Genomic DNA, 27,669 nt, shown 5'->3' with positions numbered 1-27,669 from the left:
AACCGCAGCCCACAGAATTACAATCGTTTTGTCTGTAACACCGAAAACTGCATAATGCAACAGAGCAAGAAATTATTTTGCTTATGAAAGCCAGCCAGTGTCGTAAGGGTGGTGTATCCAGCAAACAGTTCAATTCTGCAATATTACTGATGCTGCCTTCACATGCAATGATGGTGTAAAACCAGTCCAAACTGTATGACAGTCAGTCACTGGATTTTCTTCTGTACTCGCTGCTGCAGTTCAAGGAAGTCTGAGCTTCACAATTTTTATGTGGCCAGAAAGGGTTGCAATTCACAGGCTGCATATACTGTACAAGCAGCAGTAAGCAGGTGCTGCATTAGAACTTATTCACTATTCATGTTAATCATGCAGGAGAGCTCTGGTCCAAAACAATTATCCTGCAGGGTAAAGAAAAGGAAGAAAAATTACACATTTATTGTTGTGGTGGTTTTGTTGTTGTGTTTTTTTTTTCTTATATCAAACTACAAGTTGAAGGGAATAGGATTTCATATCAATTTCATATAACCCCTTTTGCCTCCTGGGGATGCAAAACAACAATGTATCTCACGCAGCCAGAGAATACACAAATTTCCGCCAAAAGCCCAATATAATTCACCGAGAGGCTCACCTGAATGGTGAAGATGAAGCCAGCTGTTTCTGTAAGTGGAATTTCTGATCTTCAGGATGCCTGTCTAAAAAAAACATGTACATTCAGCTCAGAACCAAGAAGAACATATCCAGCCACTCAGCACTTCAAAGGGAAATCCCTGGTTTTGTCAGCACGCGGCAGCGTGTTGAACCAGGCACTACAGACCTCTCTGATAGATCATTATGTTGCACTGGTAATCAGAAATCATTCTGTTTTCAAAACCTGAAACCCAGTCCCTACCAGCCCAGTTCTTCCAGACATCTGACAGAAAATAGGGTCATATATGCTAACGCTGTGCAAATAACAAGCACAATGTTACCTCCAAATTTCTCGGTTTAAAAATTACCATCAACATTTCCAAAAGTAACTAGTGATTTGGGACGCTTCAAACTTTGGGTGCCTTTCTGGAAAAGTGAAACACGTGTGGTAGAGCTGACTGCTGCACAAGTGTGAAGTGCCCACCACACTAATGACCAGTTTCCTTTAAGTCATCTCGTGCTCCACACTGAAAAATCAAAACTTCTCTCCAGAAAGTAAGGCTATTGCCTTTTTCTTTGCAGAAGAAATGCCAATTCTTATTTTTTGCATAGCACTAAGTGCACGTTAACTTAATAGAAGTATGTAAGCCCTCTCCCTGTAACAAGAAACATCTTTAATGAAGCAATGTTGAAAACTGCAACCTTTTACTTTAGCTGCAGAATACCAGTCGGCTTTGACAGTTCCTAATGGAGATCTGGACTTTTGTCTCGTGTCTTCCTCCTGACTTCTAGTTCCTATTAGAGGAAAGCCAGGGGGGATGAGACCAGGAGACAGATGTTTAAGGGATTTGATGGCATTAGCACACACACATCACAGGTACATACCAAACCTTACCAATAGTAACCAAAGTCCTTACAGTGTGAAGCATTTCGGTGCCTCAGCCAAAGAGGTTCAGCACTAATCATGACACACATGCAGTATGATCAGCCGTCTTTTCAGTGCTTTCAAGTAGAGGAAATTGCACTCACTGTGAGGGAGGCACTCGGCAACTCCAGCAAACGGTGCACAAAGTCATCAGTCTCGACTGACCGAAATTATTAGAAAAGTGTCACCAGAGAGTTTAAGACTAGAGCAGTTTCCTCTCCTTTCAAAGCACGGGGTAGAAACAGTACCCAGATGGCAGAAATCAAGAAAAGCAAAAAAATAGTCTGTGCGAGCTTGACAAATTCAGAGCTAACGATAAGATAAAGGTGATACTGCCCAGCACAGCACGCAGCAGCTTTACAGACGCAGAGGACCTTCTGAACTCCCTGCGCGGCTTTCTGGCGCTCCGCCTCGGGCCCCGGCTCCACCTTCCTCTACTCCCTTCTTCCTTCTAACATCTTCTGGATGTCGCAGGCTTGCAGCCCTTGAATGACAGAGTTTTGTGTATCATCCTATTTTTTGTATTTTCTGTTAGACAGGATGAATACAGAGCACTAAGCCAGAAGCCTCTGGAGATATCAGACGCCTTTTTATTTTTACCCTGACCTATAATGAGCATCTTTCCCATTCAACCCCCAAACTGTCTCTTCCCTCCAAGACTGCAGATGTGCTTTAGCTTTACATTCATACACAGACTCCGGTGGTTCCTTACATTAACAGCATTAAATGCAGTCTGACTATGAGTGTGAATGGGCTTTGGATCGAGCCATTTATGAACGTGGCGGTTCATACGCTGCAGGAATTGGTCTGTCCTGTTGGCAAGATACTCCTGGTTATCGTAACATTTGCCTTCTGTGTTCGATTAAGAAAAAAATCCTGATGCAAAACACAAGAATACCTTGTGTTCCTTAGTAAGATGCATGTTCGGAATTACTTAGGACTGCTCACTGGCATTTACTGTGGAGTTGTTCAGAGTCACTAGGCTCTGATCGTTGGTGCTAAGAAGAAAAAAGTTATTTGAGCTATTAATCTTTTCCTTAAAGTGATGTATATATGAATTCTGCCATTTTCTTAATTTCCTCCTATATGGCTGTGACAATATAACCATCTTCCCAAACTCTTCTTTGAAATCTCTGCTAAAGAGCTTTCATGATTCTGTTCTTATAACATACATTCTTCTCTGTCTCAAAAAACCCACCATTCTGTCAAATTACCTCTGATTTCTGTGAAGACTATGCACTGCCTTCCAAGCCTATTGAAGAATTTGCTTTCCACTTACAGGAAATTAAATTAAAAAACCATTTCTTTTCCCTCTCAGTTTAGCTGGAGAGTTCAGACTGCTGTCTCCAGGCAAGTTCCCTGACACAGTCCTGCCTCAAGAGTGGCAGCACATTTTCTGAAAAGTCCTGCATAGGTCTGTACAAAGAATATAAACAAAATAAACTAAGGAACAAAGTAAAAATTATCAGCTAACCCAAGAGTGTGTCTCTGAGGTTGCTCTTGGATCTCCTCATCTCCAGGAACTGAGTGCAGCATTCTTTCTAAAACATCATCAAGAGTGGAGTGAGCCCTGTTAAATAAAAGATTTAAAATGGATGCTCGCAAGTTTAATACTACACATTTAAAAATAAAACAGTCATAATTATCAGAGTTCTTAAAAAGTTTGGCTTACTGTAAGCACTGAATCTTGTTAAAATATACTGGAACCATTATTCTAAATCTTTGTAGATCAAAGCCAAATATGGCTTATTGTACTTTTTTCATACCTTTCTGTTTCCTCTGCTAGATGAAATGACTCCTTCATCCATAAACTATCATTTCTCTTCTCATTTCTCTCAGACTCTTTTTTTGACTCTCTGTCTTCCATTTTCATTTGATCGGGAACTATTCACATAAACAGAAAGATTTTAATATGAAAGTTATGAAGGAAGATATTAAATAAATTAAAATGTGTTTTTATTTACTGCGCTTGGGAAACTTCCAGTTGTTCACTTCTCAATTATTCTTTCCTCAGTAATCTGATTCTCTGCCAGTTAAGCAAATTCACATTATCTACAGTCAAAGGTGGCCAGTAGCAAGACCTAGATAAATATTTTACTGTTACATATTTTTAGATTCACAGGACCGAACATTTTGCTTCACACTAAAATGAAAAATTCATGTGGAAATTAATCTTTAATCTTTCCCCTTACAATCCTAGATACGGGAGAAAAATCAAAAGAAAACCTGTGGATGTTCGCTTTGTTACTCTACTTAGCAAAATCCAATGATATTCCCCCCCCCGACTTATCTCGGCAAGTTCTGTTCCCTACATCATGTGAATATATTCAGCCACCTTCTGCTAAGCTATGATAAGCAGGAAGCAGTAGGCTGTCACAAAAATGGAGTCTGAAATAGCTGTACTTTATGCAAATACAACAAAACCACAGCGATTGAACAGCCAGCAATACAGGCTGCTGCATTCCTAACCACCTAAAAACAAGATACTCCTATGAATAAAGTCACAGCAGTTTCTATCCTTTGGGTAACAATTTTAAACGGGAAAAGATCTAACAAAGCTGTAGGATTAACACAAACAAGTGCCAGTATCATTCTCAAGTCATTCTGCTATTTAGCTTTTTTACAGACTAACTCATGTTCTGCCTTTTTAAAAAAAAAAAAATCTTTTTTTTTTAAACTGCACTTCAGTTTCTGACTCACTGGAAACAATTGCAAAGCCTATAAAGATTAGGTTTTCTGTTCTTCTGACATTACTTGCTGTACACCTAAAAATTGTTCCCACTTATTACTATTTGCAGTTTCAGATGCACAAAGACTCACTACTGCTATCTTTGGTATCTTTGTAAGAGAACAGGAAATATCCTGCTTACCCCAGTGGCTGTTCTTTTCTTACACCATGAAATCAGAGGCATTATTTTGTTATGGTGAATAAGAAACATGAGCCATTAGTGAGCACCAGCCACTTTCCCAACTGAACCACCCTCCCAGAAAGGAAACTTCAGCTCTGTTTTCCATCAGCTGCCCACCATGTACACTGCTGTGGGTTTTGTCACTTACGTTTGAACACAGCATACATGACAGCGGCATAATAAAAGTAGAGGATTAATTCTGATAGTTCAGACCTGCAAGCCTTCCAGAGCAGATCCCTGTAGACTTTAGACGGTGAATACACAGACAGCAAACACCGGTGCAGGGAGTACTATTTGCAAAAACACGGCACATAACCTTACCAAGAAAGGGAGAATCCTCTCAAATTTCTGCTGAACCACAAATACCAAACAAAGCAAAAAAAAGTGGAAGTTTATCGTATAACTGAACATACAGTGATAAGTATTCAGAGATATTTTGCAGCAGTGCAAAAGTAATTTTCTATTTGCGATCTCTGTTAGGACTACGATTAACTAACCATTTATTTGCACCCCGCAGTCATACAATTCCTTCTCTTTAAAGTCTTGAGCGATGGATTCTTGCTGCTTTAAATATTCTGTTAAAAACAGAATATTTCTTTATTGATCTGAATATTCTTTCTAAATTGACTCTATACAATCTGAAGTACCATATTACTTTATCCATCCAAACCCAGATGAAAACCTTTACATAATCTATAATTAGTTCATATAGTACATCCTACGAATTGTCTCTGACCATTATTTATTCACTTGATGCCAGTGTCCGCATGTCCTTGTTTTGGTGAATGAGGAAATTAAAAGATCAGAATATCTCTGGGTGCCTCATTTCTAGAAGAACATAGGACCTACATACATTTAATTATCCCAACGTCTGGTGTTAGTTTAGGAAGAGTTTATAGCTGAATAACCAAATGAAATTCTTCTGTAATACACAAACCAGTAAAAATAATGCAGCGTTTTTACACAGTGTTCTGTCTGAAGATGCATGTGATTACAAAAAGAAACATAAATTACTAAGACTAAACTCTGCAAAAATACCTGAGGGATGTAGCTGTCTGGCTTGCATTTGTTTTAATGGAGAATGTGCATTGCTCTGGGACACCTTTGAAAAATTCAGTCTACACAAAATTCACCTCAGTGTTAAATTCCATCTGCGCTCAATGGGTTACCGGCTGTCAGCAGCAGCAACTACCCATTACGTGAAATGCAGAAACTTCAAGGACTAGCTCAAATAATTGCCAGTTATTTAAGCTGTTGATGCCTAACTTCCTAATCATTGACTTGACTGCAACTAATTTGGAAGCTCTTGTGTATTTTAGCAGTGGATGATTTGGGAGAAATCCTGATTGAACACAGCTGGCAAGCCTCATACCATTGTGGGTGAAGTGCCTCTTACCAATTTCATCCAGCAGCTCTCGGGCTGGTGGAGGCAGCTCATCAGTGCAGTGGTTGGATGCCTGCGAGAGCGCTGAAATAGGAAAAAAAAGTCTAGTTAATTAGCAGTGATTAATCCTTAATAACTGTGATATAGGCTTACATTATGACAGCATCTTGCTGACATATGTCATTTATCAACCTGCACGAGCCAGGCTCATTCACGTTTTACCAAATATCCTTAAATAATTTCATAATGGAAAAATCATTTAGAGCTAGACTTGCGCAGTCAGTTCTCACTCTTGTATTGCAAATTTTAGGCCAATAATATTTACACTTCAACAGAGTTCTTAGTCTGCAGGTACAAACACAAAATCTTTAACGGCAAAATTTATTTTCAAATCTGTTTCTCCATTTATTGATTATTCTATTTGGGCTGGGTCTGGGTTAAGAGACTTACCAGAGGTCTTCCTGGTGCTTCTCAAGGTTGAAGAAACTACTGGCAACCCCTCCTGTGTAAGACCACGGAACACAAGAAGGTAAATTGAAGAACTGCTGGTCTTCAATCCTCCCCTTCAACATACTAAATCCCAAATGAGGCAAGGCCTTGATTAAAGCCTTAGTTGACCATTAAATTTTTAAATAAACTCTTCAATCAGCTCAGAATATGAAAACAGAGGTAGCATCCAGGTAAGCCAGATGTGTCAAAAATTTTGCTTAGGCTGCTCCGCATTCACCTTTTAGCCACCCGTAAGATACTGTCAGCTATGAAATCTTTATCCACTTTAACACTCTGTATGGACAATTGGACAGGAATACTCTGAAACTACAGCTCCAACATCTCTTAATATCCCATCCTCTGTTTTGAATCTTTATTATTAAAGCCAAGCACACTTATTTACTTATTTACCAAAAATCAAGAATTTATATTCACAGGCAAGTCCTCACTGTCCTCAAAATGGAAACAGGTACTTCGTGCACTTAACTCTAGGGAAAGATTTTAGACAAGGAAGTGACAAAATAAATATCTCCACAGAGCCAGTCAAGGCAGCGCTGTGCTGTTAATGAGCTTAATGAACTCCGACTGTCTGCTACGCAAGCAGAAAGCCACAGACCTGACCTGATGACAATGAACGCAGTCACTACTGCTCTGGTTGAACAAATTCTAACTTAATCTTTAAATGACAACTCCATCAATGAATAACAATAAGAAAGGTATAAAGGCAACTATTTTATAGATAACTACCTGAAAAGGTCACTACAGTGACCTTGGAAATTGTTAACTCCAAAGAGAGAGGATTTTTTCATACAACAAAGTTGATAACATTGTGCCATGTCTGTGCAGAAAAAGGACAAACTGGCATAAGGTGAATTTTCTAGACTTACTGGCTTATTCAATTCAGATGAGCAAACTCCTGAAGCAGAGGGAATTTCAGTGTTCCTTTCTTCTTCATAGGCTGTAGCAAATGTCCTGGACGCTGCAGAGGAGAGCTCTTGAGAACCACAAAAGGAATAATCTGAAGCTACTTCATGGCGGTGTTTGCGTTTCTCAAAGGCTATTGGAATTTTTCCTTCTAGGAAAAAAAAAAAAAAGAAAAAAGAAAAAAAAATTATAGCAAAAGTACTTTTTTTTTCTATATTGGTCACATTTTAACAGAAGCAGAAAAAAATTTCTTGTATTTAACAGGCACCTGCACAAGGAACTCTGAGAAATGACTGTCCATACATGGTCTCTAAGCAAAAGTCCAAACTGAGCACCCAAGAGTTCCACCTCAGACATTATTTATGCAAAACTTTGCCAACTGAGAAACTTTGATTACTTTATTGCACCAAATTACTGAAAGTACAAAGCAAATAATAATTCATTGCTCTTAAACAACACTAAATTCAACAAACATCGAGATCAATTTATCAACACTCAAAATATACTGATTACTTCTTACATTATCTGTCTTTAAAATGCTAAAATCTACATGCATCACTTCGAATCCATTTTAAATGTCTAAATCAATTTCTGATTTATGAAAGCTACCGTTAGCTACCAAGTAATTATCTTACAGTGACATTTCAGATACAGGCTTTTTCAGCTGCATCCTTGTAAATTCTCCTTTAGTTCTATGTTACAGATTTATTTTGACCTAACAGGCTCTAACTACAAAGTTGTCACTCTCCAGACCAAAACAAGGAGATTTCAAACAACGGGTAGAGCATTTCTTGTGGTTACTTACTCCTAGCCTGACATTTCTGCATTGGTACTATGTGAATGGAGTTTCCATGATTCACAGCAATGATTTTTACATCAGCAAGTCTCGGTAGGAAGGTTTAACTCCCGAGATGGAAAGGTTAAGGAAATCACGGTCCTCCCAGGGGTACCTGAGCTGAGCGGGGTGCTGACACTCGGTGTGCGACTCACTCGGGGTGTTTTACAATCCGTATCTCTGTAGTAGTTCTCTTGCTCGTAGGGGATACTCGACAAATCCTGAATATCTGTCACTGATCTGAAGCATTGAAGTTCTGACAGTTAGAACAGCCACTGCTTATACTTCGGAATCACTAAATTCTGCTATTTTCAGATTCTTTAAAGTTTAATTGTGTTCAGTCTTATCTAGTTTTCCAAAAGGAAGAGAGAAATTCCATTTGAAAACTCACAGAATTCTTGGAAATCTAAAGATCACTATCTTCAATGATGTTGCAGAGACATAAAAAGTTAATTATTTATTTTCCCTTCATTTACAGGATTCATTTTAATAATTCTCCTTTAAATGCAGTCTCAAGAAACTGCCCCCAGAAAAGGCAAGAACTTCAAATATGAGCCATGCTGCAGAAAACTCTTTTATACCAATCTCCCAGTGTATCACAAGAAAATATTCCTTCAATACTTCAGATAGTTTTCTCTGTCTCAGCTTTGGTCTGTCCCATCTTCCTGCTTTGCATCAACACAAAACTTTTACAATGATAATAACCATCTTGCTGAAGTTTTGCTATAAAATGGTCTGTGGCTCTTACACATCTTTTTCTTTGCGTTCTTCCCGCGGCTCCCACAGTACCCCTTCTTGTGCTGCTTCAACACTGGAATGAGGGAAGAAAGGTCACATTCATTGATCCTCTCAGAGAATTATGAAGATAAATGTATTTAGTTTCCTCTCTCTCAAAAAGTTTAAAGGACTACCTTCCCTCGGAGGTAGACTGCAGCTCATAAAAACCTTTTGCATAAAACCTTAGAAGATGGAGCGTGCTAGGAGAAAAAGAGTGAAGAGCGCAACCAAAACCATTACCTTTTACATTAAAACCGAGTATTTACACACTTGCTCCCTGCCTCTTTTAACTCTGCTCCTCCAGAGAAGGAGGGAGCGCAGTACTGACAGCAGTACCAGCAGTTCTTGTGCCTACGCTTGGGAAACGTGAGCAGCTGCAAAGTCTGGAGGACACACGGAAAGCTGAGCTACAGGCTGGGGACTCTTCAGACCCCTGAAAACCACGGCTGAGAGACCTGCAGGGTGAGGACTGTTCCTCTAAGCAGAAGCACCCCGTGCAGCAGGAGCTGGTGATTCCAGACAACATCTCTGCATACTAGTAGAATATAAAATTCACAAAAATATCAGATATAAATGCTTCATGTTTGACAGATGAGACTGCAAATCTCCAAGCACGGGCTAACGTTACTTGCAGGGAAGATGCGGTGAGCGTACTCGCATCGCACTGATCCCACGGGAGGGGACAAGGCATGGGCTTCACGCCACTTGAGCTCCAAACCCAAAGCACAACAAAATTAAAACAGATGAGTGAAGCCTTAATTCGAATTATCTCTGCTCTAAGACTGTAGTTTAACAGTGTAAAAGGAACTGTGATACATGACTTATGTTTCCTATTTTAGCTCCCTCGTTAAGCAAAAAAAATAAAAATACTGAATGCTGTAAAAAACAAAACTCCCATGAGACTTGTGAAAGCCCTTTTAGTATTTTCTTGGCAAGGGAACTATGATATGTGGATAATAATTAAAAAACACCACTGGCATCTTATTTGAATATTAGATATATAAGCATAATTAATAAAGAGAACACACTTTATAACCTAATTTATGCTTGAAGTAACAATGCAAATAAGACCATCTACCTTGCTACAGGCACATGGATAAGTTGATTCACTCCTTGTGCATTATTGCCAGAGTTCTGCGCTGCTGTGCTGCAGAATAGCATTTTTCCTCCTGAATACAAATAACAAATGTTCCCTGTTATTGGGTTTTGCAAGTGCAAAAGAAAATGACACAACTCATTGAACAGGAAATTGCAACTTTATTAAATTTTTTAGTTCTTGTGACCTTTGTTGTTGTCAAGAGACAAATGTGTTCTAAAGATGAATTTTCATAAACATACCACAGCTGCCAGACAGTCAACTGCTGAAGCACTGGGGAATATCGCAACATTTACAAATCTGAGCTGAGGAAACAGGCTAGAGAAACAGCGATGATCCTTCCATCATTCTGCACACAATGTCAGCTCTTACAGTTTTTGAGCTCAAGACCCTTCTAGCAATGTGTAAAGAATGAGTAATGTGTAAATACAACTATAATTCAGTTTCCTGCACCACAGAAAGTTGCATAAAAACACTAAAACTTAGCCCTAGGGTGTAAAAACAGAAGACTGCAAACAAGTTTTGGTTTTTTTTTAACTGAAACACAGCAAGTACACAATCACTGTACTCAACAATACTTCAGTGACTGCAATGCCCAAACCTCATCTTCCAAAGTCCTGAGTGTCCTGAACTCTCACTAAAATAATGAGGAATAAGAGACTGAGTGACCCTGAAGAATCAAGCTCCAGCCTTCTGACAGGAGCGCTGCTGACAAAATATAGCGTAACAAGACTCTGTCTCTCTGACTCAAAAGTACCTTTAAAAGAAAGAGCACATTTACCTGCAACCTGAACACCCGATCCTGCATCTTCAGGTAACTCTTTCTGTAAAACTCCTTCACAAGCTTCCTCTAATTTGCCCTGAGCATTTAAGGTCTGAAGGGGGGAAAAAAGGAAGCAAATTCAGTTTCTCGCAGGCAAGTTGTAGAGGGCAGGACGACTCTCAGAGGATGATGTTCACAATAATCAGAATGGACAGACAAACTTTTCAAGAGCTTATCAGCAAATGGCATGGATTGGATTTAACAGTCCATACAATAGTTCTGAAATCTTCAAGAAATGAAGATTGTTCTAAGACTATTGAGTACTATAATTGATAGAGCTGTGAAGGAAAAGCTGAGATTATCAACTGCCTAAGACTTTACTCAGCCACATATTATGTAATTTCCTAGTAAATAAATTAAGAAAACATGCCCCTGGTGTTTTGGGAATTTGAGTGGTTTGGGGGTTTTATTTGTTTGTTTGTTTGGCGGGGGGGGTTGGTGGTTTTGGTTTGGTTTTTTGGGGAGGGCACAGGTGTGTGTTTTAAAGGAACAGGGTTAGAATTTTGTAGCTATTATTTCAAAATAAAAGAATAAAAGCTGTCATTCTCCCATTTTCTACAGCTCTTCTTCAAATCAAACAGGAGCATAATAAAACCACATCTTGTGTAACTTACGTCCAAAGTTCTTGACACAGACTTCATTCCTGTCTTTTCTGCTATTTTTACCTCTAGTTCTGAACTTCCCCAAGTAACATGAGGAAGAAAATAATCAGGATCAGGAGTCAAGAATTCTTCAGACACATCAGGCAATGAATGAAGGTAACAAAATAATTCCCTTGAATTCTGTTGTGAAAGACGTCATCATTTGAGATACTTTCTCTACCCTCTATTATATACATTTTACTCAATGATGTTAAACAATACTGTGGCGAATCAAAATTATATTTAATTTGATCACTCCAAGTTTCAACCTACCTCCTGCTCCTTACATTATTTTGATGGTTTACAGAACCAAACAAAAAAAAAAGGGGGGGTGGGGGGCAGAAGGAGGGAACGTTAGTCAGATCATAACTGAAAAGATCAGCTGCCTTGGTAGTTCAGTGCGCAACACGGAGATGCCAGGCTGAACTGGTTTACAGGTAACTAGCGGCAACTACATTTCTTGGATTACTTTACATACTTTGGATGGATTCTCAACTTGTTGGGGAAAGACTGAATTCTTATGAATGACTATTCCAGACTCTGCTTGTTCATCTTGTGATGGTGACTGGCAACTTCTCCCTAGGATGCCAGAATGGAACAAAATTATTAGGCAAAAAATAATAAGTGAGTGATCTGAACCACCAATGTAATATCAATGAGAGCAGACAGTAAAACTATATTGTCAGGAATATCGAGAAATAATGACATTTAAATGCTCACATCGTTAATCTAGGCATGTGAAGCCTTCCTGGTTCCTTTATCTGTAACTATTACAAAAGCACTACCCACTATGCTGCTACAGAAAAAACATCTCTGTAGTCCGACTGAAAGAAATAAAGTGTGAAAGCATACTCCTGGATTGGAAAGTTTTGGGCCTCCCATGCTGATACATGGGAATCAAGGATGAAGCAGGGTCTCCGAGCTCACCGGACATTACCTCCACCTATTAACATCCAATACTCATCCTAGTCTATTATTTATGTTCACCAATAACTGAGTGATTGACCTTCTTTGGGGACAAGACTCTGGAAGATAAAATTGAAAATTATCGTAACAATAAAACAAAACAATCACAGAAGCTGAAATCTGCTGGGAAACGGAGAGACACAGAAGTAGAAGAAATTTTTTTTTTTTTCCAACCTTACCTCCAGGACTTCTGAATGCAGACTCCAGATCACTCTCCTCGTATTCAGATCTATCCTCACTGCCCAGATCCCAAAGCTCAACATTATCATCTGTCTGCCATCTATAGCTTTGTTGGTCTTGACTTTTTTTGACTCCAACATGTTGAAAGGCTTCCTTTATACTCTCTGCTTCACTCTCAGATGTACATTCACCAGCTGGATAGGGAGAGCTGAGCTCTAGTTGTCCTGAGGCCACTCTTCTGGCCATTTGCTTTACCTCAGCTACACAAAAAAAATAAAATTGCCAATTCAGACAACAGAAACTGGACCTTCAAAGCATGCCCTGAGTTTCATTGTGTCTGCAGACTTGGAAATGCTGAAGTTATACCCTATAAACTCCTTCATCATGAAAAGAGCTAACCACTTCCTTCTATTTTAAGGAAAGCTAAAAACCTGCATAAATTGGTACGGTCTTTAGATGAATAATTTTTGTTAGTTTGCATTCTCCGTTATTCATGGCTGTACTGCCATCCACTGGTCATTGCTATACTAGCCTTTCTAAATTAATATGCTGTCCCTCCCTTACATCCTCCAGAACAAGGCCAGAAATTCCTTGGATTTTATAAACAACCTATCTCACTGTGGTTGTGATTATTCCACGCCCTGAATGTGCAAGACACAGGATTCTACTCATTTGGTTTTCATCCAAGAACAGCCTAATAGAGCTTCAGAAATTTAGCCTTACAGACCTTTCCTAAGTTACAAAACATGTTAAGTTTTAATGCACTGCAGTAAGACTCACTAACATTAATGCCGAGTTAACACAGATGTACTCACTCCTCCATTCTGATTGCATCAGCCCTCCCTCCTCACTTATTTTTGTACTGTAAATTTCAGATCTTGATTTCGGACAGCACCTATAATAAACCATTATGAGATGCATCAAACTCTGTTAATGCACAAGTGTATCATGTTAGGTATTCCCCAGTCAGTAAAAGACTAGAAATTGTTTTAATGCTAATTAGAAGGCTGAGAGCACACATGCTGTAAGAACCCAACACAACCAGGAGACTGACCTGCCAGAAGCTCAGAAAGCACAGATATTTAAGTCCATTACAGATCAACCAGACAAGCTGTACATTAAAATCTAGATTTCAAAAGCTGTCAACTGCCTTCGCATGACATATCTATATAAACACTAGCAGACAATGAACACTAAGTAATTTGTTTTATTCAGGTCAGTAAGGTGATCAGTGGACAACTGAATATACTCAGAACCTCAGACTTGGATAACAACAACCCTCCCACCAACCTGATTCCAATCCAGAGTTTGTTCACGTGATCATCTAACCACAGCTCAGCATCTGACATATTTATATTCTAACCGAAAATGACCTTTACCAACAGGTCTTAATGATTCAACTGGGTCATGAATCAACTTAAAAACTGGAACAGTTTTCCCAAATCTACTAGAATTAACTCCTGTGAATATGCTCAAAACTCACCACTCCTCTTCTTCACTTCCACTTGCTGCAGAATGTGAATCACCTCCTCTCTGACACTGCAAGTTGAACTTTTTTTTGCATCTTCCAGATATGCGTGGGAGTAAATGCTGAAACGAGTCCAACGAGCCATGATTCAGCACACATTTGGCATGCTGGTAATTACTAGCTGAGCTGTCTATGAGATACATGAAGAACTGGACCGTGCAAACTTTATCCCTAGGTTATATTTCAGTAGCACTGCTTGTGAGAAAGCATGACAATTCCAGGCCTTAGCCTAGGAAAAACTCTGCGCTGGATTTATAGCAGGTTTCACATGTATGTAGGCGGAATATCATAACACGTAGTTCCCAGGAGAATGAGCGGACCTAAATGACTTAAGGTTATTCCCACAGCAAATCAGTACATGAATTTCTCTCTTTCTCTCTGGGCTAAGCATGTCAGCTACTTCTATTTAATAATGATCTAGAAGCCCTTACTAGTGACAGCTTAGACCTCCACAACTAAGTATACAAACAGGCGGAAAAAAAAAAACCAACACAACTCTCTCTGCTCACGCTTTTCCCTGACAATCCCATCTCCATTTTAGTACAGGATTTTATTCCCTCCTGAGCCACAGGACTAGTATTTTGCTGGGGGCAGTGTGGAGAAAGAAGAAATAATACTATTGCACTGCTGAGCTGACAATTTTCATTCCTATATACAATGCATATGGTATGCACGTGTATTTTAAAAGACAGATTCATCCCTCCTCTTGAACACCATCCATAGCTACATCTCTCTACCTGCTAAGAACACAGAAGGGATGAACACAGTCACCCTGCTCAACACTTTACCTCATGGTCTAGGCTCACTTGATCATCCAGGCTTTTCACCACACTGAAGCTGAGATCATGATGCTTGTTTTCATTATTACTCGTCCTCATCTCATGAAAACACTTCCACTTTTCATTTTTAATTGTCTCCATCTCCTTTGCTGCCTTTGAAGCAGCCTGGGAACTGTCTGCACACAGTGTTCCTTGTGCCTGACATGTTACCAGTGGTGGAATATAGACAGTTGATGGTGGCCCTATAGCCTTCCATAAAAAAGTATTGACTCCAGAAAAAGCATTATTGATATTTTGGGAAGTACCATCAGATCTGTTCCAGTGGCTGTCTTGAACAATTTGCTTAGAAAGCTGATTCATTCCAATTTCCTGGAGTAGCTTCTTTTGCTTTTCAGTGGCCTCTAATTTGTCCAGTTTCTCCTCTGTTCTGCGCAGGGAATCTGCTGCCTGCTGCACCATGCTTTGCATTATCTTTAAATCGAGGACACATTTGCTGATGTACTGCTCGTTTTGGGACAGACTACTCATTCTTCTCACCTGCACCAGCGTGCACAGGTCAGAGGTCTCACTTATCCTCTCCTCCTCTTCTGTAGCGTACTCAGTACCCAACTCCAAAAACTCACCTTCCTCATCAAGTGGCTTTTCCTCACCGTGCACTCCAGGCGACGCACGCGGGTCTCTGAGAGCAACCTTATCTTCTTCCTTTTGCTGCCCTTTTTCCTGCTTTAGAGTTTTGCTCAATCCAGCTCCTTCTTCCAGGAAGTCTTTGTCAAGTTCTGGATAACTGGCAAAGATTTCATTGATTTCAAAGCTACAGAGGCTGTCATCCGCATCGCTGACACTGAGGGTCGCTGGGAGTTCAGAAGCTACATCAGGACTTTCGTCCTGTGCAACCAGCTGTGGACCGGTTGGTGCCTCATGGTCCACTACAGCACTATTCTCCTCTGGAAAAAGAGAGTGTCTTGGGGCAGCAGGGCTGTCTGAAAAATTTGATTTTAAGTGTTAAGCTATTTCTCCAAATGTCCAAACAACGCACTGCTTCTGTACACTTAGCAGTTAATGTTTGATAGAGATTACATGAGCATTTAACACCTCTGCTGAAAACAGTGTGCCTGAACTTAAAATATTAATCAGACTTACAGTCTTGAGTTTACACCAGCAATTAGGATGGTAGCTGGAATCCAAAGCTAAGTGCTCACATTTAATTATTTATATTAGACCTTTATGGAGTGAGGAGCATGCTAAGTGAAGGACAGTGACATCTTGCTAAAAGAAACTCACCAGCCTTGGTTATCTCTTCTCCCTGCAATCCCTGTGTTCTCTTCCGATAGCTAAAAGCTGATGTCAAACAGATGTTCACATCTGCAAAAACAGTAGGCCCTTGTGCTTTTGAGAGTCCCTCAGCATGACCAGTTTGAAACTTAGTTAAGTCCTGTAATACAAAAAAAAAAGCTATAAAAGACAACTATAGTAGCAGTTCTATGTCTCTGCCTTCTCTTTTAAGGTGGTTTGTCTGCATGATCAGGAAAGGATACTCAGTGTTCAGATTACACACAAAAAGCCTCCCACCCAGATTTAATCAGAAGAACTTGAATATGAATGGACACAGAACTCTGCCATTTTAAATACATGAAAGGCTACAATCCCACAGGTCACCTTTAAGTCATTTTTCAGTATATACTGAATATCCTGAAGTTTCACTGAGCGGTTCTTCTGTTTAGGTTCTAGCCCTGAGTTTACGATATTGTAATAGGGCATAGGAAGCCTGACGTCTGTTTCTAACTGTTGTCCTGAAATTATGAGCTGTTCAATAGATGAGTCTTCAAGACCTTTCCAGGGAGGGGTCTCTGCAAGACATAAATATAGACTTTATGTCACAAGCTGTATATCAATCTTAATGAAAGTAGAAAAGAAGATGAAAGAATCAGAGATACTGAAGCATTATTGTTCTTGTCCACACATTCCCTAATTTACAACTACTGTCATGAACCAAACGAGCACTCAATCCAGTCTGGCATCTCGTACTTATCTTATTACAGCCACGGCCGCTTTAATGAGAGCTGACAGCAATCTCTAGAGGACAGTTACACTGGAAACCACGCTCTGGATTCTTCATTACCAATGAGCTAATAGACGGCTTAATTTTTAGGGTAATTGTTTATCCCATTTCACTGTCAAAATAGCCAAAGTCAATACATAACATGCATTACATTGCCTGTAAGAACTTACAGATAATGTATTGTTCTTGTTATCTTAGTGATCAAAAAGACTAAAGATGCACAGGCTTGTTTTGCACATCCCAAAGACTTAACTGAAAGTTTTGCTGTGCTCGTGTGAAAAGATAACCAGCAGAAAAACACCATACACAAGACAGCATATCTCTAATACCAACCATTAATCTCATCATCTAGTTATGCAATTTTAAGTCTTCTGATTACATTTTGCAAAAGTATCTGGTAGTCTTTGCTACTGCCATTAACATTTGTGGGCTTTTGCTTGGAGGTTCCTTTTCCAAGTTAAGTCCGTATGAGCAGCAAGGTCTGATCCAGTCACAGAGATGAATTAAACAGACATGTGGGGGCTGAGGGTCTGCATTGAAAACAGTCAGTGGGATATTCTAGTGACAAAAGCCTAAACCTATAGATATACCTGTCAAGGCCTCCTGCACTACCGTACAGAAGCTATAAATATCCGATTTGACCGTGACAACTTTTTCAAGGATTACTTCAGGAGAGCACCACTTATACAGCTGCACTGGGACAGGAATACGTGTCAGATCACTGTGTTCTCCATGATCTTTGCTGTACAAAGGGAAAAAAGTTGTAAATTGGGACATACAGCACACTCAACTAGAATGTATATATTTTGGAATTAGACATTTGAGTTTGTTATATCTGCTTTTGGTTTAAATAACTAAAAGGTCCAGAGTATACCTGAAAATAAAAATGGGTAATATTTTCACACCAGTGAATGTGTTTTGGCACATTACAGCAAAGACTTGGCGAAAGTAACACCTCCTTTAACAAATTTACACTCAAAAAGAAATCAGAGAAACCCAAAAGTTTCCCAGTGGGAATTTTACAAACAAACCTTTAGGTCTGGCTGGTGCTCTCTGACTGTGGACAAAATACAAGACTGTGCCACCTAGTCTGTCAACATTTATTTTGCAATGTAAGCTTATATCCAGAAGGTGAAATCTTCAACCGTTTCAGGTAAGCCTCCATAAGTACAAGTTTAGTATAACCAGAGGAGACTTATTTCCAGCCCAGTAGCAGAATTAGTGACTCAAAGAGGAATTCCACCTCTGTTCTGTAAATTAGGTTCTATTTCTCTATGACAGTATTTTTATGCTCCACTAAAGACCTGCTTCTCTTACTAGTTCCTATTTTCAGATACTTATTACACAGAAACTATGTCCACCTGAAACATGCCATACTGCCTGTGGCAAAGGTAATGTACCTGAGCAGGAATAATTTGGAGTTCTTTACTCCTGTAACTCTGCTGCCTGACTCAGAGGCAGGAGACCTCAGTCATCAAGAGGGGCACTTCAGCAGAGTTAGCACTAAATCTGACTTTGTGTTTGTCCCTTTCACAGAAACAGTGAGGAAGTTTCTTACCTCTCTATCATGTATTCCAAGTTGCACAACTTTGCCTCACCAGAAGAAACAATTTGAACTGCGTAGGAGGTAAGCGAACGGTGGATAAACCCACGGGAGTGTAGAAAACGCAGAGCATCACTAATTTGAAGCAGCACATGTAAAATTGTCTCCATGTGCAGTACTGGGAATTCTGTACGCTGAAAAAAAAAAACCAAAACAAAACAGAAGTACCAAATTCATATTGCAGGTCTTTAAGGCTTGATGCAGGGGAAAACTATTATTGTACAGAATAAGGTAAAGAAAGCAAATAGGAAACATACTGTAGTAAAAGTCAGACAAATTCCACTTGCTAAATAATGTTTGTTCTCAAAATCAAATCAACTAATAATACCTTAACAAATAATTAAGAAGATAGACTATGCCAAAATTCGCTCTGAAGCAGAATGAACTCTTAGAATTTCTTGCCTTTGACTGCAGTTTCTCCAGTAACTTAGACAGATGCATACTATTTAAAAAATAAGTATTCCAATTACCCTTTCATGAAGGATGCTGTAGAGAGAACCAAAGTTAACCCTTTCATAAACTAAACGGGTTTTCTCCAAGTCACTGGACAGACAAACAGACATCAACTGTAGCAAATGAGGATGACGGAGTTTACTGCAAAGCAAGAGAAAAAAAAAATTGTGAGGTAAATCTGAGATTAAAAGAGTCCTGGCCTTCTAGCTGTTTTTAACAATATGTGAGCGGTTCTAACTTTTCAGTAAAATTCCCAAGACTTTAAAAGAACTGTAGATGAGGAGGCATTAAGGAAACAGCACTTACTGTCAGACTAGGAGAATCTATAAATAAGCCACCCAAGAAATACATGATGAAGCATTAATCCAGACATACAAGAAGAAAGTATCATCTTCTCCTGTATTGTCCACTGGGGAGCAAATGGAGTGGCAAGAGACAGGAGGAGAGACAGAGACCTGTATTTCTCATTTGGAGCTCAACAGTCCTCCCGAGGTTCAGCATATTTCCTCACATCACTGGAGACACCCAGACCCCAAGAGCACTTGTAGCTACTGCACATTCTTTCTTACCTACTATGCTCCTGCTCTGCAATGAGAAGATCAGCCAAGCGGAGCTTACTACAGTTCTGGTGGGGCTCAAAGCTGAGCTCCTTCACTGTAACTCTGCTGCCTCCCCACATTAAGCTACAAGAAAAAGAAAAGGAATTCGTATGAGATGCTTTCTGCAGTACCTTTTCCAGTTGCGGGATTACTTACAAATAAAAAAAAAAATCCCTTTGATTCCACTTACTTTGTCATCACCATGTACGGTCCAACATGGTAAGAAAACGTTGGTTCATCATCTGCCTGAACCACGTCTTTTTCCCCAATAATGGGGAGAGATGCCAAGTACCCCAGATGCCCGCTGCCTGCAAGGTAAAACTGAAACACCACCAGGGCATAACCAACAGGAAAACACAACCGTTCCCAAGATCTGTCACATCTGCCGCAAGCTCATGAAAAACTGGAGTGCAATCGCTGCAATGGGAGCATCAGCCAAAGTATCAAAATGAAAGGTTAAGAAATCTATATAAAAGCTGAACTTTCTAGCGAAGCTGAAACAGGGAGAGCAGAAACAGTCATTAACAACTCCCACAGATGACATTTCACACGATAGTTTATGTTGCCCGTTCCAAAACAGCTTCCTCTGACAGGGCCCACTAATGACTAAAGGCCCCAATATTTGTGCTTTCCACAGGTTTTTTCCCACCATTTCAGTAGAAATAACAATGCACTAAAAATGAGAAATAACACAGGTGAGGTGAGTACTGTGAAGAATATGTGACTCTGAAAAACTGTACTGATATTATCAGAACACTACCATCTATAGCATCTTACCTTCCCAAAACCAAAGCTGTAAATGCTCTTGGCTGCATTAGCTCCACCTTTCAGAAATCTACCCAGAGGACTGTCAGCAGTCCTAGGTACCAAAAACATAAACAGTAAGTAATATGCCAAGACTTTAAGTAAAAATACAAAAGAGACAGAGAAAAATGCAGAAATTCTGCAACCGCCATGTATTTAAAACGTAGCATTTCAGCGATGACACGCAGTGTAACAGAGATGCTGAAATTCCAAATTATTGTGCAACTCATTAAAACTTTTACGTACACCCTTATGATACGCATTTATTTAAAGCAAGATACCCAATTAAAAAAAAAAAAAATATATATATATATATACAGGCATCCTGCATCTCTTTTTATTCACAAGTACGTATTTTTCTTAACAAGCATCTGACATAAAAGCTCTTGAAATGGTTGGAAACACACCCTCAGAAGATTTACAGTGACCTTAAAAGATCAAGAAACAAACTACTTCACGTTACTGCCATTTTAATACTATTAAAATCCAGGATTTCATATTGCTGATTTCAAGAGTATCTCTTAATATACAGATATCTACAACTATCAAGTTTCTATGTGGAACCCTAACCACAGAAATAAAAAATATCATCATTCCTAAGAGCAGTTTTAAATCTGATATTGTCAAAAAGACACAAGAACATGTTAATTTTAAGATAAAAGAACAGGGAAGTAAAAGTCTTTGTAGCTCAACCCCTCAGTGCTTGAGAACATTCTTACCCCTGAACCAGCCCCCCAAACCTGGACGGGCTGCAAACCAGCGCTTTTGATGAGCCAGCCTTCCGGAGCAGATCAGAGGGGAAGTTTTGAACGGCAGCCTGCATGTGGAACGTACAACGCTGGATGAATTCCAGCATCTAGAGAGCAGGTGGAAGGGAAAAACAACAACAAAACTTCAGAACTGTAAGATACACCATTTTAAATTAATAGACCACAACCACTGAAAAATAACTCATTACTTGCACTATTTAAATAGGCATTTCGAGAAATGGATACACGGAAAAACTTCAAGAAAATAAATTACATGAAAACATAAGAGAAAGAGCCAAGAATTTCTCCCCAGAACATTGGAGTTTCTTCACTTCAAGATGCGAGCACATACCAATACATATTCAACACACGTTACACACATACCTGAGCACTGCTTTCTTTTCCAGCTGACATCGCCCAGCACTGTGGATTTCTTCCATCTTTATCATGTACTCTCAGATCACCCCCTTCATCCAATAACTTGCTAAGAATCCACTGATTTCCTGAGAAAGCAGCTGCATGGACTGGGGTGCTTCCATCGTAACAGCGACTGAGGAACAGTAAAGCAGAAATGTTTCAACCTACCCCTACTGCACTCCGCCAGCTGTGTTTCTGGGGAAGAAAGTAGTGTACCTGGCATGTCTGTGTACATCTATGTGCGCCCAAACAACACAGAACATGAAATAAGGAAAATTAGGCACCTACTGACCTCTGAGCATCTTTGTCTAAAATAGCAACAAGCATCTTAAGCACTTCTGTGTTTGTATACAGAGAATACTGTGTACTGCACTGACTAAAACCACTAAAAGATTAAAGATAAGTCTCACTTTAAGAATAAAAAGTTATTCTTCTACTTAACTGATTAGCATCAGAGCCATAATCCAACAGCACATCCACTATTTTACCAAGACCCAGCAACGCAGCAGTGAAGAGAGAAGTTTGGCCCATGGAATTTACAGCATCAACAAAAACACCTACAAGAAAACAAATTATTATTAGAGTGCTTATTCCCCACCGCCTCAAACAAAAGACAACGGTTTGTTAAGAGCAAAACTGACTGTCATATTCACTCTGAAATACTGGAAGTATGAAAACATAACGATATTAACAGAAACTGAAAAAAGAAACATATGATCTTCCAGATGACTTTCTATATATAGCATGTGTTGTTCCACAAGGTTTACACATAAAGGATCTATAAATATCACAGGCAACGTATTAACCTGGATGAGCACAGGTAACACAAGGCCTGCATTAATAAGAATCTTAATTTATTCTAATGTAGTAATTAAGGGTTAGATAAGTAACTTGTTACTTTAACCATTTTTATTTAAAACAATGTCATTCTGCATCTAAAACAAACAAAAAGAGTGCCCTAAAAAGGAAGGGGAATCCAGATCGACAAAAAGTCCACCATATTTTTGGAACTACTTAAAAAAAGGCGCACAAACCACTCAGCCCGTGTTCTCTCCCTCCCGGCCCCCACCAGGAGAGCCGGGAACGGTCATCAATGGCGGGCGGCTCCTGCCCAGGCAGCACCGCCCGCCCGCTTCGCGCTCAGGAGAGAACACCTCGCTCCTCCTCGTGGCTTGTGACGCCGATCAGAGAAGATCACTCTCCTCTAGTGACCAACTACAGAAATGATCCCTGAAAGTATAGTCTTAACGCAACACCGCCGCCGCGCCCGCCGCCACCGCCACGCACCACTCTGTAGGACACGGACACCCCCACGCACCCACCCGCCCGAACCCGTGACGAGTCCCCCCGCGTTTCCCCCGAGCCCCCGCCGCCGGGGAACCGCGGCCCGTGACCCCGGTGCCGCCCCGCGACGCCCGGGAACGCCGCGCGGGGCGCCGTGCGGAACACGCCCCCTCATTTGCATGGAGCACCGCATGGACCCAATCAGACGCGCCGTTCAGCCACGCACGCAGGCGCGCGGCTCCGCCTCCGCTCCCCCATGACACGTGACGCCGTAGCCACGCCCAAAGCAGCCCGGGGCCGCAGCGCCACGGACCGCACGGGAAACGCTCAGCACTGCGGCTACACCCACCGAGCCTGGGCTGGACGAGTGCAATGACAACCCGCTCCTGTCCAGGAGCAGAAGTGGGACGCTGGTGGTAGCACAGCACGGCACTCCCAGTCTCGGGTGGCTGCAGCTCTCTCAGCTACTGCTGAATGTCATCTCTCAAATGGTGATTTCTGGAGTCCAAAGAGACTCCAGATCCCAGGGACTGCAGAGCCACAGATGTTACAGCTAATACAAAAGCCTACACGTTCTTCAAAGTCACCCGGAGACTACGAAAAACCTCCTCTTGACTACTGCTAAGAAAATCTCATTTCCTAACCAGCTTACTCATTAATCTTTATCTTATTAAATCATATGAACTTTCCTAAGATACGTAATGGCATTCTGCATTGTCGTGGTGGAGTGGGCATGACTAAAGGATCCCAGCTCATTGCAAGGAGGACAGCCCCCACCCTGAAGATAATGACCTGTTTCTCAGAATCTTAAAAGCTGTCCAGGAAGAACAGAAGATGCTCCTGGACCACCAAGACAAGGCCAGCACCCTGCCCTCTGTAACACTTCTGTGAAACACACCCCCATCATTTGGCATCATAGATAAGGAACTGCAGCAAGACTGATGCCAGGGACACTAAGATCCAGAAAGAAACAAGTGGATAATGATGCCATAGAATTATAGTTGCTTTGCAAAATAGTTGTGTGTGTGTTAAGTAGTGATTTGTCAAACCACCATGTACCTGAATGCCTGAAAGATGTAAGAACCATGTGGAAAACAGCATCTAGCGTGCCCCAGTTTGAACAGGACACCTCATGTGCATGAATAAAGAATTACTCTTGTAATTCTACACTTTGCATACCAGCTTCTCTCCTTGGATGGCATGGGCCAGTTGCAAAGTTTTCACGACACAGGTGACAACTGTGTCAGCCCGTACTCCCTCTGCTCTGTGCCACCAGGGAAGAAGCCCAGGCACCAACACCAGGCAGCACTGCACCTCTCCTGCTGGTGCTCTGAAAGGGATGATGCAACGGGTTTGTCACCGTGCCATACAAAACTGACAGCTCGAGAATACCATTGCGTGTCTTGCACGCCCAGGTACCAACAAACTGTCAAGGCGCTCTTCACTGAACAATCCCACTCCCACGGACATTAAAACCTAAACCTGCCTGGCTGCTTCTCCCTCCCCTGCCCATGGAAGGCCCTGCACTGCCACTGCGACCCCGGCAAGCACCTGAGAGCTCCACTAGGAGCTGCCGTTCACAGGCTCATAAGAAGCCGGGCCTTGTGGAGAACGCCCCTCTCCCGCCAAACCACCTGCTTCTCAAACCACAGAAATAAAAAAAAAACCGCACAAACCACTCAGCCCGTGTTCTCTCCCTCCCGGCCCCCACCAGGAGAGCCGGGAACGGTCATCAATGGCGGGCGGCTCCTGCCCAGGCAGCACCGCCCGCCCGCTTCGCGCTCAGGAGAGAACACCTCGCTCCTCCTCGTGGCTTGTGACGCCGATCAGAGAAGATCACTCTCCTCTAGTGACCAACTACAGAAATGATCCCTGAAAGTATAGTCCTAACGCAACACCGCCGCCGCGCCCGCCGCCACCGCCACGCACCGCCTTGTAGGACACGGACACCCACGCACACCCAAACCCGTGACGAGTCCCCCCGCGTTCCCCAGGAGCCCCCGCCGCCGGGGAACCGCGGCCCGTGACCCCGGTGCCGCCCCGCGACGCCCGGGAACGCCGCGCGGGGCGCCGTGCGGAACCCGCCCCCTCATTTGCATGGAGCACCGCACGGACCCAATCAGACGCGCCGTTCAGCCACGCATGCGGGCGGACACCGCCCGCACTCCCCAGTGCCCCGCAGCAAGGGGCGGTGCCGCCCGACTGCGGCTTCCGGCAAAGCTTCCGTCGCGCTCCCCGGGCACCCATTGTAGCCATCCCACAAACCGCTCTGTGCACCCCGTTCCCTCAGCCACCAGGCGCAGCCCACGCCCGGGGAGCTGTGGCACGAGTGACACACCACCAACGGCAAGCGCGCACGGGTTTTAGCGGGGCTGGGGCGGCCCCGAAGCCCCTCTGACCCGCCGCTCCGCGCTAAGAGCGAACGGCTCCTGCCTGACCGTCTCCAATGCGCGACACTCGCGTCTCCAAAGCCACCCGGCTTTTTAGGGACAGCGTGACGCGGCGGGGAAGGCAGCAGGGTCTCCCTGGCCCCAACCCGCGCTCCACCCCTCTCCGACAGCACTAGAACACCTTCGGAGCACCTACACAGCCCCGCAGCGATCCCCGACTCTGCTGCAACAGAAAATCGGAACCTTTCCCGGTGGGCAGAAAGCGCCTCCCAGGTTTACTCGAACTGCCCGTTACCACTCGTGACACTCAGCTATTTTTAAAACCATATAAAAAAAGGCGCACAAACCACTCAGCCCGTGTTCTCTCCCTCCCGGCCCCCACCAGGAGAGCCGGGAACGGTCATCAATGGCGGGCGGCTCCTGCCCAGGCAGCACCGCCCGCCCGCTTCGCGCTCAGGAGAGAACACCTCGCTCCTCCTCGTGGCTTGTGACGCCGATCAGAGAAGATCACTCTCCTCTAGTGACCAACTACAGAAATGATCCCTGAAAGTATAGTCTTAACGCAACACCGCCGCCGCGCCCGCCGCCACCGCCACGCACCACTCTGCAGGACACGGACACCCCCACGCACCCACGCGCCCGAACCCGTGACGAGTCCCCCCGCGTTCCCCCCGAGCCGCCGCCGCCGGGGAACCGCGGCCCGTGACCCCGGTGCCGCCCCGCGACCCACGGGAACGCCGCGCGGGGCGCCGTGCGGAACACGCCCCCTCATTTGCATGGAGCACCGCATGGACCCAATCAGACGCGCCGTTCAGCCACGCACGCAGGCGCGGCCCCGCCCCACGCGGGGAGGCCGCCCCGCCCCGAGCCGCGCAGCCCCGCCCGCAGCGGCTCCAGCGGAGCCCAGCGCCCGCCCGTGCCCCGGTACCGGCACCGCATCTCCGCACGCAGCCCGCGGGCAGCGCCCCGCTGCACAGCCAGGCACCGGGGCGATGGAGACGTCACATCTCCGGGAACAGCACCTGCTACTGAAGTTCTCCATAGTAAAAATGAAATAGAACTGCATCAAATACCAGGTTTCATTTACAAAATTTCCTGTTCCCATGTAGTTAAAAACTTAGGTGCCAAAAATACCAGTATTGAAACAATACCCTAAGCATTTTGCAATCAGAATTACCTTGAAATACCATTTAAAGAACGTATTCCTAAAGCAGACTTTCAAGCCTTTAGCGTTACATTTCCTACGAGCAACCTACAACTAAGAGTTTGGTTTTCAATTTACTTATTTTCATACAACATTTTTTGATGCAATAATTAGCGCTGCTCACCACAAAAGGCCAACTATAATACCTTTTTATATACACATTTCACTCACAACTGAATTGTACAGATAGTACACTGTCGGGGTTTTTTTTTTACCACAAATATAAACATGCAGGAAAAGGTAAAATGTTCCTGCCAGCACTTGTCTACACTTAGCTTTTACCTTTTTTCAGCAATTTCTTCACTTTCACATAGTTTCCTTGCCTGACATACTCGTGCAGTTCAGCTTCCACGGAGTCGCCTTTGACACTTCCCAGCTGGACTGGGCAGGGAATTGGAAGAGGCAGCACATAAGCCATCTTCTTTCCTCAACAAAACTAGGAAAAGGTGGAAATCTAATGACACTGCAGAACGCTATAGCTCAAAGAACTTCTTTTTGACTTCAAAAACTAAACTTCAGTAGCTGACACGATCAGTTATGGCTGTTTCCTCCAGATTAACCACAAGGTGCGCTCTGAGGAAGGCCTGGGTGCAAGCAGCCATTGAAGGAGGAATGTTGTTTTTACAAAAGTGGGGACCTGGTGTCTGACTCCAGCTGGGGGGAAGGACTGAGACACATCAGACTATGAATCCTTAATGTAAAACAAAGCCTGTTCTAATTAATCCCAGAATGTAATCTGATTACTGCATTTAAAAAGTTAATCTAGTGGGGAGGGTAACCAAAGAGCCAGGAATCCATATTTTAAATAAATCAATAAGGGGGAGGGGGGGTGTTGTTAGAATTAGATGAATGAGATGGGTAAACTGAGGCAGGGTCACGCAGTCTATAAACCCTCAAGTACCCAACCGACACGGAATAGAGGAGGAAACTGCAGCCAGGATTTGGGGGGAGATAAGCAGGGGCTTTTTGCCCTATTCCATGTGCCTCCCTTTAGGTAGGACACCTAGTTTTGCAAAATTGTTAATAAAATATGCTCTGCTGAGAGATCCTGCCCGGGCCCATTACACTGGCGAGATGACTGTTTCCTACAAAGGGGATCGCGGAGCCGCCCTAACGCCCGCTGGGTGCGCAGGCCTCTGGCTGGACGAAGGCCGGACAAAGCCAGCACCACTCATGGGTCACAGGAGTCACTCCAGCTGCCCTTTGGCTGTTTCTACCCCCCCG

General features: G+C 42.6%; 1 protein-coding gene and 3 non-coding genes across 4 annotated transcripts; all 4 read right to left on the bottom strand.

Annotated features, from left to right (window-relative positions):
* Window positions 1-316: 316 nt before the first annotated feature.
* Window positions 317-26,863, bottom strand: TEX14 (testis expressed 14, intercellular bridge forming factor). The gene is made up of 30 exons (XM_065647096.1): window positions 26,728-26,863; window positions 22,010-22,124; window positions 21,535-21,700; window positions 21,121-21,257; window positions 20,375-20,456; window positions 19,788-19,918; window positions 19,568-19,681; window positions 19,016-19,139; window positions 18,501-18,679; window positions 17,533-17,684; window positions 16,540-16,730; window positions 16,165-16,315; window positions 14,893-15,863; window positions 14,060-14,166; window positions 13,392-13,471; window positions 12,576-12,836; window positions 11,909-12,009; window positions 10,748-10,841; window positions 9,949-10,039; window positions 8,842-8,904; window positions 8,209-8,333; window positions 7,222-7,409; window positions 6,296-6,347; window positions 5,858-5,929; window positions 4,959-5,036; window positions 3,319-3,436; window positions 3,027-3,122; window positions 1,927-2,036; window positions 629-692; window positions 317-398 (listed from the first exon to the last, which is right to left on the bottom strand). The coding sequence occupies exons 1-30, from the start codon at window positions 26,861-26,863 to the stop codon at window positions 365-367; spliced, it is 4,383 nt and encodes a 1,460-aa protein (XP_065503168.1). The 3' UTR covers window positions 317-364.
* Window positions 22,600-22,813, bottom strand: LOC135995895 (small nucleolar RNA U3). Its single transcript, XR_010607205.1, has one exon. It is a non-coding gene; the product is annotated as a small nucleolar RNA U3 (small nucleolar RNA).
* LOC135995896 (small nucleolar RNA U3) lies at window positions 24,526-24,739 on the bottom strand. The gene has a single exon (XR_010607206.1). It is a non-coding gene; the product is annotated as a small nucleolar RNA U3 (small nucleolar RNA).
* Window positions 25,587-25,800, bottom strand: LOC135995887 (small nucleolar RNA U3). Its single transcript, XR_010607197.1, has one exon. It is a non-coding gene; the product is annotated as a small nucleolar RNA U3 (small nucleolar RNA).
* Window positions 26,864-27,669: the final 806 nt, after the last annotated feature.

The sequence above is a fragment of the Caloenas nicobarica genome, chromosome 17 (assembly GCF_036013445.1).
Source record: "Caloenas nicobarica isolate bCalNic1 chromosome 17, bCalNic1.hap1, whole genome shotgun sequence".
In the NCBI taxonomy this organism is placed as follows: domain Eukaryota; kingdom Metazoa; phylum Chordata; class Aves; order Columbiformes; family Columbidae; genus Caloenas; species Caloenas nicobarica.
The sequence above is the reverse complement of the archived record's forward strand: the minus strand, read 5'-3'. Positions and strand labels throughout refer to the sequence as shown.

Excerpts from the sequence above, each read along its gene's own strand:
- TEX14 (XM_065647096.1), bottom strand. The coding sequence starts at position 26,863 with ATGGCTTATGTGCTGCCTCTTCCAATTCCCTGCCCAGTCCAGCTGGGA. Across the intron at positions 19,682-19,787 it reads CCGTACATGGTGATGACAAA|CTTAATGTGGGGAGGCAGCA; the intron begins GTAAGTGGAATC and ends TTTTTCTTGTAG. Across the intron at positions 12,837-13,391 it reads GATGCAATCAGAATGGAGGA|CTGAGGTAAAGCAAATGGCC; the intron begins GTGAGTACATCT and ends TTTTTTGTGTAG.